Source organism: Acanthisitta chloris, unplaced genomic scaffold (assembly GCF_000695815.1).
Source record: "Acanthisitta chloris isolate BGI_N310 unplaced genomic scaffold, ASM69581v1 scaffold6656, whole genome shotgun sequence".
In the NCBI taxonomy this organism is placed as follows: domain Eukaryota; kingdom Metazoa; phylum Chordata; class Aves; order Passeriformes; family Acanthisittidae; genus Acanthisitta; species Acanthisitta chloris.
In genome coordinates this window covers 20420-32902 of record NW_008676400.1, presented here as the reverse complement: position 1 = coordinate 32902, position 12483 = coordinate 20420, and the positions used below count along the sequence as shown (strand labels likewise).

The 12483-nt window shown below is 47.4% G+C and overlaps 1 protein-coding gene across 1 annotated transcript; it reads left to right on the top strand.

The window, feature by feature from the left end:
• Positions 1 to 8840: 8840 nt before the first annotated feature.
• Positions 8841 to 10676, top strand: LOC103803553 (heparan-sulfate 6-O-sulfotransferase 2; the record flags this gene model as incomplete). The annotated part of the gene is made up of 2 exons (XM_009076119.1): positions 8841 to 8864; positions 8971 to 10676. Coding segments are annotated over 2 exons (730 nt in total), but the record flags the coding sequence as incomplete, so codon positions are not given.
• Between the last annotated feature and the right edge of the window lie 1807 nt (positions 10677 to 12483).

The following is a 12483-nucleotide window of genomic DNA, read 5'->3' as shown; positions in this document are numbered from 1 at the left end:
GTGAGGAGGTGTCCCTGCCCATGGCAGAGGGGGTTGGGACTAGGTGATCTGTAAGGTCCATTCCAACCCTTAAATTCTGTGATTCTAAGTGAAGCACACAGGGTTCAGTCACCTCCTGCTTCACATGCACCCTCTGGGTGGCTGGTGGGTGGCAGGACAGGTGTGCACAGCCCCAGGGGACATCAGGCAGATTCAGCATGGCAGTCCCTGTCTCACTTCTCTGTTCTCATGCTGCTCTGCACGGCCGTGTGTCAGCTCGTGGCCTCTGCTCACACGTGCAGGGCACAGCAGTCCCTGCCTGAAGTATTGATTTTCTTCAATTATTTAAAACATTTCCATCTGGTCAGAGAGTATGTGGCTTTGTGCATTTAAGACATAGCTAAAAGATATATGGATCTAAGGATGAAGCTTTCTTCTTTAATGCTAAATATATGCTTTTTAGAAACAAGAAGCTGGATTTTTTTTTTTTTTTAGAATATAATAAATATTTTAGCTTAGTTATTCTGGCTCCATAAGTGCAATGAAAATGTTAGCCTTGGCATATCAATCGCACTTTACAGATGACTGTAATTTCCTGAATGTCAAAACTCCAAATTTCTCTACTAAGCAAACTTTTCAGTGGCAAAATAGATTGCCTCCATAATATATCACTGTGTGCAAGAAAAAATGAAATCTTTATGTACTGTATTATGAATCAATGAGGCATTAAGATTCTTGGAAGGGTGAGTGGACTCTGGAAAATGAAAAACTGCCACTATTCCCTCTCTGTAAACCGCTGCTTATGGAGTGTAGGCTTTGCAAACCTCCATCTTCGCCGCCGCAGAAGTATCAGTTACACGTTGAAACCAATTCCTGCAACGGCATTTAGATGGGGTAAATACTGTTGTAAATATCTGATTTATAGCAGCATCCTGTGGTTATTCACCAGCTCTGTTGCGGTGCCCTCCTTTTCACTTTGGGATATCTGCTGTGCTTGTTGTTGAATCCGTGAGAACTCTCTGATCAAGGAGATGCTATACCATGCCTGGAAGATGCTTTGTGATGTAGCTCTGGGAGATGTGACCTGCAAGGGATAGGGACAGTTCCTCACACCTGGACTAGGAAAGTGAACCTGTGGTCTTCAGACCTCGAGGTTTCAAAAGACATCATTCACACCTTGACTTTCCCTCACGTGTATTGAAGGCAAAATTCAGCTCTGCCTCCTGTTTTGTAAGGGCAAGAAAGGCACTTTCCAAAGCCAAGGCCTTGCGTGCTGCTGAGGCCAGAGTCACCAATCCAGCATCACTCATGCTGCAGCTCATCATCCAGCAAGAAGGAAGCATGGCACACTCACACTGATGCTCCTCTGTCACCTTCTCTCTCCTTGCCTTGGGTTTTACCTCTCCTGTGCAGCCTGGCTCTTAGCATCACCTCTGCCCTCCATCCAGATGCCTCTGTCCTATAATTAAGCTCACGAGGTGGGAAGCTTTGCGGGTCTTGGAAGGCTGTGATACGTGATGGGTGTTTCCAAAGGGCAGTTCAATCCTTTTCCCAGCAGGTCAAGTGGGTGGGATGGGTCTGGGCCCTTCTGCCCAGTCGTTGCCACCCTTTCCTGTGCCAGACTCGGGGGTGGAGGAGGTAGACTGGGGACTGGCGCCAGCAGCTGAGTCACTCTTCTGTTTGCTGAGCCTAAAAGCAGAAACTTGCTTCTGTTTTTATGCACCACTAAAAAAAAAAATAAGTAAAACGGCCACTGTTCTTGCTGAATTGGTTGTGAGCAGGGTATCCTGCAGAGATCTTAATAATACAGGCAATTATGAAATTAATACCACTCTGGCAGATCTGCAGGGCAGCTCTCCCCTCCGCAGACAATGCTGTGGACAATTAGTTTGTGCGTGAGGGTAGCTGGGAGCATGTGCTTGTGTGAGGCTGCATATTTCGTACTTGTTTAAAGCCTTATTTTCATTATCTTTGTGTGCACATGCCATGCCTGCACATATATGAACGTGTATCTTGGGCTGTGGAGCTGCCACCTTCCTCTGTGCCTGAAATGCTGTTTTTCTGCAGATCTCTCCTATTTGGTGATTTCACGGGCAATGATGGGCCGGTGTAATTGCTGTTCTTGAAAAATCCAGCTCCTTTTTATGGGTTCCTCTGGCACTTTGCTGCTGCTGCCGTTGCTGTGGGTAGGCTGCTGGCTTCCTACCCCCACCATTAGTGTTTCTAGACAAAACATCTCTGTGATTCATTGGGTGCTGATAGAAGTGAAAACATAATGATTACTTAGAGGAAATGTAAATTTACATTTGCTAACGGCTTTAATTCACAGTTCTGAAATACTTATCTCCTTTCCTCCCAGGCCCTTGTTTGGAGCTAATGCTTGATTCTCCTCTGCTACCCTGAGACCTGGAGTAAAGGAATATAGTCCATGTAGCTTTGATGGTGCTGCAGAGAAAAGGGGGGTGTGTACCTTCTCCTCCTTCTCTCCCTCCCCATAACCTTTATCCTGCCCTTCTTCAATGAAGAAGTGGTTTGTTCATCTAGATTTTACTGTACTTTGAGTTTTGGATGAAGTGGAGCTGGAAGTTTAGTTTAATAGAAATGGCTGAATGAAGAGAGGTCTCGTAGGAACAAGTAGGAACCAGACCTGGGTCTGTTTGCTCAGCAGGAGCTGCACTGAGGTCCTTGGGGAGAGGAGAAGGGAGGCAGACCTGCTCCAGTAACCTGCTCTGTGCTCGCCTCCTTACACGTGCCGTGGTGGTGGCAGGGGAGCTTAGTGTGGGCAGCTGGGCCATGGATCCAGGGCATGGAGGCAACCAGAGGACACTGAGCTTGAGATCTTCTCCCTGAAGCTCATGGGGGGCACAACAGCTCCCCTTGCTCCTCGTCTGCTCCGAGATGGGGCCCATTGCCCCTGTCTGTGGGGCCGAGAGGGCTGGGAGCAAAGAGCACTGTGGGAAGACCATGGGTGATTCTTCTTGGCTGCTACCATTGCCATCCACATCACTGCTGCGAAGCATCTGGGACCAATCTGGAGTGGATGAAAACATTTGATTCCCAGTGCTGCCTCAGTGAGCTTGCCAAATATTTTGGCCTCATCTCTGTGAGTTGTGCAGCAGGAGCAGCTCTTGGCAGGGAAGAGTTATTCCCATTTTGGGGGGTGGTTCCAAGCGTGGATGGTTGAGGCAGGAGAGGCTGTCACTAGAATGCTCACCCCTGTCCTTTTAATTGCGTCTCTAGGTGACAAAGTTCATTAAGAATCAGGATGAGTCACAGCATTAAATGAATGCTTTGCCTCTCTCTGAGCGATCTCCAAACAGATGCCTGCCTCCAACAAATTAGGCAGCAGGGGTATTTCTCTTAGAGGAACAATTTGTGGTATTAGCAAATCAAATTCTCAGTGGGCTGCTCTTGATGGGAATTAACCTCACCTTCTGGGAGCGAAACGCGCGGCGCCCGATGTGGTGTAATGGAGTTTGACTTCTCGGAGAGCTGTGGTGGGCATGATGGATCGGTGGGGAGACCCTCTGCCAAAGATTCAAATCCATCAGCGCGTTGGAGCCGCGCGGGGAGGGTTTGTAGAGCAGAGCAGGAGATGTGAGACTCGCGCTGTTCGTGTTCCTGACCTTCCATCATTGCATGCAACTTTTCTGTCAAATAATCCTGAGCAGGGACATTTTCCAAGTGGTGAGGGGCAAGGGAGGGGTGCAGGAGTCTGCCTGGGGCAGAGTTGCAGTTCACTGCTGGGAGTGGTGAGGGAGAAGGAGATGAGATACCAGATCCATGTAGGGGAATCTTCCTCTGGTTGGATAAGCTCAGTGAGACAAGTTGCCATCTCAAAAAAGCCCCAAATTGCTCAGTTTTCAGAAGAATGAGTATGTGACTACTCTTTTGTAAATGAGCTCTGTGGATTTTTATTCAGCAGCATGAGCAGTTTGTGGGGAGGGGGAGGGACACCGATGTCCTTGTGCCACTCGCCGGCTCTGGTGATTGTGCATTGTTTCTGGTGCTGAAGCACCAACCCTATGATTATTTTTCTGTTTTCAGTAGCTCAGGCCTTAATCCTTTGCATCATATGCAGAATCTCTGCTGCAGGGTTTTAGTTTGTTTTATTTGCATTTCTGCTGGATAGGGCACAAATCTGGTCTGTCCCTTTGCCCCTGCCCCTTCAGAGGGAACTTCCCTTTCAAAATATCTATCTTCACCTGGAGTGAAACTTGGTTTGACACTGCCCTGTTAATGTATCAGAGTCCATAGACCGGGGGGAAAAACTCCCAGAACAGGAAGATTTCCCATATTTCCTTGCCTCCCCCATCTCCACCCAAAGAGATGGAGACACTTGTGTAAAATTGCCTCCCATTCGTTGCACAAGCCCTGTCTGCAACTCCAAACATTCTAGCCAGGCTTGCCATCTGGGTGAGCTTGACCTAGATACAAACTGGTGTGTTTGAGCCAGCTTAAAGAGTAATAGGTGAATGGGACTGTCCCAGTACTTTCCCTGAAAATCATAGCTCTGCTTCCTCAGCCCTGTGCTAAAGCTGTGTTTTCTTGGGTTATTTGCCCCTGGGCACATCCTGTGGAGGACATCAGGATGTTCCTGGGGCTGCAGTGCTCCCTGTGCAAAGGTTGTAGGTTTCTCACCCTCTGTAGCCTACAAAGCCCTGCCTGCTCTGGCCTCATTTCTCAGCAGAAATAGGAAAAGGTCACAGTCCCTCACCTACTGATCCATACACTAATGGATGTAATGATGAGTGGATGTTCAGCTTTCAGCTCCTCTCTCCAGCTCCTTACCTCATAGCCCCATCAGGCCAGGCTCAGGTTTCCTGGCTGAAGGCATGGCAGCTGACAGCATCTGACCTCCAGCCTCCCTCAACATCAACCAGCAATTAAGGAGCAGGGCACTGGGGTTGGGATGAGAAGTACCCCTACTTCAGGAGGTTCTGCCCCCTTGATGCTCAAGCAGAGTCACCCTCTCCTCACCTCATTTTGGCAAAACAGCTCCACACATGATAAGCCCCCTGAGCACCTCAGCGTGGGTACCTGTGTATCCCTTCCCTGGCAGCTTCTCAGGGCTCTGAAGTCTTTGGATTACTCAGTGCTGTCATCCCCTGGGGTTTCACAACTCCTCACTTGGACTTCAATTTTCTTTTCTTCTTTAATGTTGCGATTAGAAGCTTGATACAAGGATTCTTTAAAAAACCCACATTAGGTTGAAAAAAGGGATTCTCATTCCTTCCCTGTGTTTGGCAGAGGTGGAGAAAGAGCTGGCACAGATGGACTATGTGACCACAGAATTATCCTTCAAAGTGAGCATATGGCTCAGTCTCAATAAACCTCTTGGAGAAATTCACGGAGGTCTTGAGGTTGCAGTTTACTTAGTGTTTTCTCCAGGGACTGTGGAGAAAGGAGAGAGAGGGCTGCTCTGGGCTGAGGAACAAGACAGCTGAAAGCAGCTCCTCTGTAGTAGCGCGCACAAATAATTCACGGCTCCCAAAAATGCTCTGGCTTCAACCTTGCAGTGATGGGATAAGCAGGGCAGGTGATGCAGCATGGGGAGCAAACTCATCCTCCTGGGACTGTTCAGTCCCTGCATTCCTCAAGAAGAGCTGTGCTCAGGGAGATACCAGAAGCAAGGCACTGTCACACCATCTCACATTCCTGATGGCTCCAGAGTCAACCTACTTTGTGAGTTGCCCTTGAGCTTTTGTTTTCTGCTTCACGAGCACCCAGATCAACTTTGTTAGGAAAGCTGTGTTTCTGGTGAGTGCAGCTCTAAATTGGAGGGATGATTCACAGTAGTTTGAGCTCTACCTGCAAATGTGTTGTCTCAGGCTCTGAAGCACAAGCTTCAAGGAATGGGCAGGAGCTCAACACCCCCTTGTTAAGACAGCAGAAAGAACAAGCTGTTACATACAGAGCTAAAAATACTTGCAAAGCATTGAGTCTTCCAGTTGCAGCAGAAGGATGCTCAAAGTGCTGATGGCCGAATCCATCTCTGGCACAGCTCTGACTTGATGATGCATTAAAGCGTTTTTGACTTTTTGAAGCTCAGTTCAGACAAATGCAGAGCAGTGTGGCTGCTCTCCTGGAGCTGCCATGATTTCTAACTTGGGGGAAAATGGCTTGGGGCAAGCCCAAAAGCTGGTGTTCCCAAGCGGGTCAGTACCTTTTTCAGTAGAGTTTTAACAGGCAAATGTAAGAAGGGGAAAAAAAGCACAAAATAGCTGAGATTGGCCCAGCAGCTGACAAAGCATCTCTCTGTATGTCATTTCCTGAAAGCAGGATTCACCTGGGAAATAACAACATGGAATAAATAACAGCCTGTTTGGAGGGAACCATGCTCAGGCCAGCCAGGGTGTGGGATTCATCTGGGGCATGCCATAAGTACCTCTGCTGATGGTGGCATCCTGAGCACAGGGTGCTGGGGGAAGCCCAGACACCTCCATGCTCACTGCAGAACCCAGTGAGCATCTTTATTCAGCCTGGTTTCCCAAGTCTCCCTCAACTGCAGCATTTCCCCCTGACAGGCACTGATGGAGATATCTGCGTGGATGAGGCCGCTGGCCACCCGGGCTGATGGTGATCCATTACAACGCAGTCTCTTCCTCCAGCATCCAAGTTTTCATTCATTCTTTTGTTTTTACAACAGCAGTCAAGGGAGATGCTTTGTCACCGCCTGTGACCAAAGAGCACAAAGGGAGAGTGGCTGAAGAGTTTGAACTATAATAAAATGCTCGCTGTATTGATCTTGGCTCAGGATTTGTTTCCCTTCTTGCATTAACTCCCCATCGATTTCTGTGATGACCTTAGAGCGTATGGTTTGGTTGGCCTTCTCCCTCAGCTGGCAGCACCCCTGTGCCTGCACCCCACTCTCCTTCTAGCCTTGCTGAACCTGTGATGGACCCCCTCATACAAGGGGCTCTGGTGTGAGCAGGGCTTTGCTTTTGCCTCCTCAGTCATCAGAGGTTTGTTGTTGTGTGTTAGTTGCTATGGTTAGTGTAGAGGTTAGTGCTGTATGGTTGGGTCATTGTTTTAGTGCACTATCCCAGTAAGCTAGATCCGAGGGTGAGGAGTCCTGACAAAAGTTAAAGAAGGAACCTGTGGCACAAGCATGACCAGGGATGGCTCTGCTCATCAGAGTGGCTGATTGAGGTGATGGTGCTCGTGGAAAGCCCTTTTCCTTTTCCAGGTTGGGTTCTCCAATGCTACGAGAAACCTGCTGAGATGAGACTGAGCAAAACTCTGAGCAACATCTCTGCAAGGTTGGCAGTTGTTGCTCACTCATGAAAGTGAACTTTGTCCTGTCTCCCTCTTACCTCCAGCTCTCACAGTGAAATCATTTAATGGCATTTTTGGGGAAAAGGACCTTCCTCAGGGTTGTGGCAGGGACTTTGGCTCCTTTTGCCTGTGTGAATCTGTGGCCAAAGCCCTCAGAGCTGGGGGCAGCAGCAGCACCCAGGTGAGCGTGGGGATGGGGATGGTGCCGACTGCAGTGTCCTGGCTCCGATGTCAGGTGCTGTTGTTTCCAGCCACTGGTGGATGCTCACTGATGCCCACTGTGCTGGGCTCCTTGGCTTTATTTGGTTTTGCACATTTATTGTACTTTCTATTTACTTAATTATTTGTGATCATGGATGCTCTAAGTAGGAAGAGGAATGGTGACTCTCCAGATTTCCTTTCCCCTGTGCTGTTGGATCCTTTGGTGGCTGTGATTCACTTTTTAGTCCACCCAGAGACAATTTTCTGTAAAACATTGACATCTAGTGGCTTTTCTGCTAAAGGGAATGATAGGGAACAAAAGTTTGGCTGCAGGGTGGAAAGTCATGACAACGCCACTTGAGAAAGCAAATGAATGTCCTTCTCTTCCTTACACAGCACTGAGGACATGGAGATCACACCCTGGGGGCTGAGAGCTCCTGAGCCACAGTCCTTGGTGTCCTCATCCTAGAGGAATGTCCTTCCCTGGCAGAACAATTTGCTTACTGAGCTACTTTATTTCCCTTTATTTAAGCAGATGGTTGGTATCTTGACAGTGTTCCTCCAGCATCATCACTGAGGCTATAGTCGTGTTAGTGGAGGTACAAAGAGCACGTCCTGTGTACGACTTCAGGCTGCGACAGTGGACATCAGTGTTTGGTGGTGAATATTAATGTGCAACCCAGAGTGAGATCTTAATGCTACACCTAAGGTTGAGCTTGCTGTTCTCAGCTGATGGCCTGATGGGTTCCTTGTGGCAGTGTAACCCTATGTGTGCCACTATCCTCGTGCTCCAAACCAAAGCCAGCACCTCCCTGGAAACATTTTCTCTTACAAAGTGCTGTGATGCATCCTTTAACTTCCTGTTAGGCACTTGTTGCTCCTCTCTCATCCGTGCAGTTCTGTATCAGGTGAAGGCAGGAGGATAAAATGGGATTTGCAAGGGCTTTTCCAAGATCCTTGTTAGGCTGGAAGTGGATTGGGGCTTCTGGGCACATCCCATTTATCTGGTCTGCGAAAGGAAATGTCCTGTAGGAAATGTCTTCCTCATAGGTGGAGCTCATGCAGCTGAGACCCACAGCGGCTCATCGGGGAATGTAGGACAAGGAAATGAGAAGAATCAGAGCTGTCTGTGTCCTGCTCAGGTTGGGGCTTACATCCTAGGAGCTACTTCAATTATTCTCCCAAGGTCTGGCAAGAACATCAGTTGTGGCACCAGCAGGAGTATGTGTATGCACAGAGGGAAATCGTGGATTCCTTTCTCCCCTGTAGAGGCAACACCCACTAAACAGAGACAGCTCTGTGTGTGCAGGTAGACACAATCCTTCCCACTCCTCTGAGGAGTCTGTTCTGCTGTCCTTCAGCCCGTGGAGGTGAGCACGTAGGGCAGCGCCCTGCAGCAGGACTCCTGAAAGCCTCTTAAGTGCATCTCCAAGTGTCTATTGATTTTGAATGTTAATGCACTGTGAGCTGGAGACACACGTTACTAAACGCTCTGTTTTCCCCCTCTCTTGGCAGGAATTTCTACTATATCACCATCCTGCGTGACCCCGTGTCCCGATACCTGAGCGAATGGCGCCACGTGCAGCGAGGAGCGACGTGGAAGGCATCTCTGCACGTGTGCGACGGTCGGTCCCCGACCACCGAGGAGCTGCCCAGCTGCTACACCGGGGACGACTGGTCGGGCTGTTCCCTGCAGGAGTTCATGGATTGCCCCTACAACCTGGCCAACAACCGCCAGGTCCGCATGCTCTCCGACCTCAGCCTGGTGGGATGCTACAACCTGTCGGTCATGCCCGAGGAACAGAGAAATAAAGTTCTGCTGGACAGTGCCAAGGAGAACCTGAAGCGAATGGCCTTCTTCGGCCTGACCGAGTTCCAGCGCAAGACTCAGTATCTCTTTGAGAAGACTTTCAACATGAACTTCATCTCGCCGTTCACGCAGTACAATAGCACAAGGGCCTCCAGCGTGGAGATAGACAAGCAGACTCAGCAGCGCATCGAGGCCCTCAATTTTTTAGACATGGAATTGTACGATTATGCAAAAGACCTGTTTCTGCAGCGCTACCAGTACATGCGGCAGAAGGAGCACCAGGAGGCGCGGCGGAAACGCCAGGAGCAGCGCAAGATCCTGCGGGCGAAGCAGGCACACCTGAGGGAGCAGGGAGAGAACAGCTCCAGCACTGACTACATAGGGAACGTGGAGCGGTGGCGGCGGTAGTGGGGCAAGCGCCAGGCGCCGCACGAAGCGGAACCCACCCCAGCCTGCGAGTGGGAGACCACAAATGATGCTTCTCGAGGGTCTGAAGCAAAAAGAGGTTAAAATGTTGCCTTTGCAGTTGCCTTTGCAGTAAATGTTGTACTGTACGTGGAACACTTAATCTTAGCGTGTAATTAAATTGTCCTTTTTTGGGTTTGTTGGATTATTTATGGAGTACAGGAGCCAAGGAGGCTCGTCGGAAGTGTTTGCTTGGACATTTATTTAAAAGAAAAGAGAGAGGAAAAAAAATCCTTAAATTAGTTATGAGTACAAAATGGGATGCTGGAAAATGTTTATGATGCTCAGCTGAAATCTATCTGGGAAGCAAACTCATTTGCTAATAACGAGCATTTAGCATACTCAATGCAGTGTATGAGCAGAACCTTTTCCCTTTGGTTTTACCTTAGTTTTATTTTAATGATGTGTTTTCAAGGGCACCGACTGCTTACGATATTTACCGAGTTGATGAATGGACGATGAAGGGAACAATAAAGGTCTAGAAAAATTATCGACTAGTTTTATGTATAATATTGGCTTTTAAAAGGAATAGAAGTAATTTCTCTAGTTATATAAATATTTAAAATTTTAAACTTTTTCTACCTACTGCTGTTTAGAGTTTTAAGCTTGGTCTATCTCATATTAAAAAAAAGACAAAAAAAAAGATAAAAAAATACATGCATACTTTTTCTGAACTCAATGCCAATGCTAAAGACACTGTTTCCAGAATTTTTTCAGGGCAGTATGATTTTAACCATTCTGGAAAAGCTACAGCACATTCTCATGTTTGTTTCATAAAGCCTTTTCCAAATTATAATCCTGTCACAGTGTCTCATTTTAAATCTTTCTTACCCATTAGAATACATAATGCTGAATTTATCATTCCTTAATAATTGGTGGTATAAACTAGATGAAATTATGTTGCGGATATTTGTGTAGTGTCTTTAAAAAGTCATAAAACTCTCTAATCCCAGCAATATTATGAAGAGAATTGTTCAATGGAAGTAGATTTACACTTGAATTAGGATTTACTTCCAGTAAATCTTTGCTACACCAGATAAGAACAGGGCTTTTTTTTTTTTTCCTATGCTCTTTGAGCCCTTCTTAGCGATGACAGATGAGCGAGGACTGAAAGTGATGGAAGCCAGTTTTACCATAGCCATAGTTACAGAGGATGGGAAGGTTGCATGGTGCACAGGGTGCAGCAGCTTGCTCCTCAGCAAGCTTCTCTGGGGCACAGGGTGCAGAGCTGGAGCCAGACCAGGCTCACCCGCAGTCACCCAGACTGACAGGGAGAGCAGACGGGGCAGGTGGTGCGAGGGGCTCCTATAAATCTCTATGCAAAAAAATAAAAGAACCTCTGCAAGGCTTGGGCTAGACATTCAGCAAGTTCACCAAGTACACAGCCTGCAGCACCCTGAGCTGGCCCCGAGCGGAGATCCCGGTGCGTGGCTGGAGGCACCCGAAGGGTCTCTGTGTCCCCATGGACACGATGCTTACCAGGCTCACTTGCACTATTGCCTTTCGCCTGTAACACTCTATACACCATGGGGCAGAGAATGAGGCAGGCAGCTTTAAAAGCATCTTACAGCTCCATGCCTCAGCTACCTGGAAGTGTTTTTACACTCGGTGTTGTGTGGCAGCCCCAGGGGCAGCGATCCTGCAGGGCGCTGGCGGAGAGCAAAGCAGCAGCAAACCAATACCCTGCATTAGCAGCTTCAAGAAGAGAATAACTTCATGTACAGCGATTTTATTTTTTTTTAAATGAGAAATGCAGTTGCCAATATGATGTCTCGGTTTTATTTTGGTTTTTACGGGGGAAAATAATTCGCTCTTAAAACTGAAAGGCACTGCTGTAAACAGGACTTAACTGTGGGTGAGCTGGAGGCCTGTTGCAGGACGTGCATCTTGTTTTTATGCTGTGGTGTGCATGGTTTACAGAGACTAGTTGCATTTTCTTTGTGTATACTGTTTATTGTATATAGGGGATGTACGAATATAAGGAAACCATTTTGTCATAACCATATCAAATTCTACTGATTTCCACCCTAGATGCTGTCTTATTGTGTAGATTTACAGGCCGATCCACTGACTTTGATTGTGTAATTTAACAATAGAACTGATAAATAAAATTTAACTACAGACTTCTGATTTTCATGTGATCATTTCTTTTCTGACAACATGTTGAGAACTGCAGAGTTCAGAATGAACAGTAATTCCAACGTGAATGAAATAGCAGTTGACAGTGAGTTGACAGTGAGTTTAAAGTCACAGCTTTTCTGAAGTGTATTTAAACTGCAGCTTTCAAGGGCAAGGCCAATTTGGACTTTTCTCTCATTCAGGAGTTATGGCAGGGGTTTTGACTGCTTTTCTGAGCAGTCCTCAGAAAAACAAGCTGTGGTTTCTGGTGATTTGAAATACGGTTTTCAATGGTCTGAAGTGTTGATTCTTTCTGTGCATGTACATATATGTGTGTGTGTGCGCATATGATTTTTTTTCCCCCTTAACTTGATACCCTCAATTTTTGCTCCAGCTGGCTCTGGAGGATGCTGCCTAGCCACTGACTCCCAGTGCATCCCACTGTATCCCTCCTGGGGATGTTTTAAAACACACAAAGAGAAACCAAACCAGAATTAGATGTAAAAGCAGGTGAGAATGAATTGAGTACAACGCCCCAGGTCAACTAGAAAAGATCATATCATAGTTTCAGAGTCACAGAATAGTTTGGGTTGGAAGGGAGCTTAAAGCTCACCTAGTTCCACCCTCAGCCA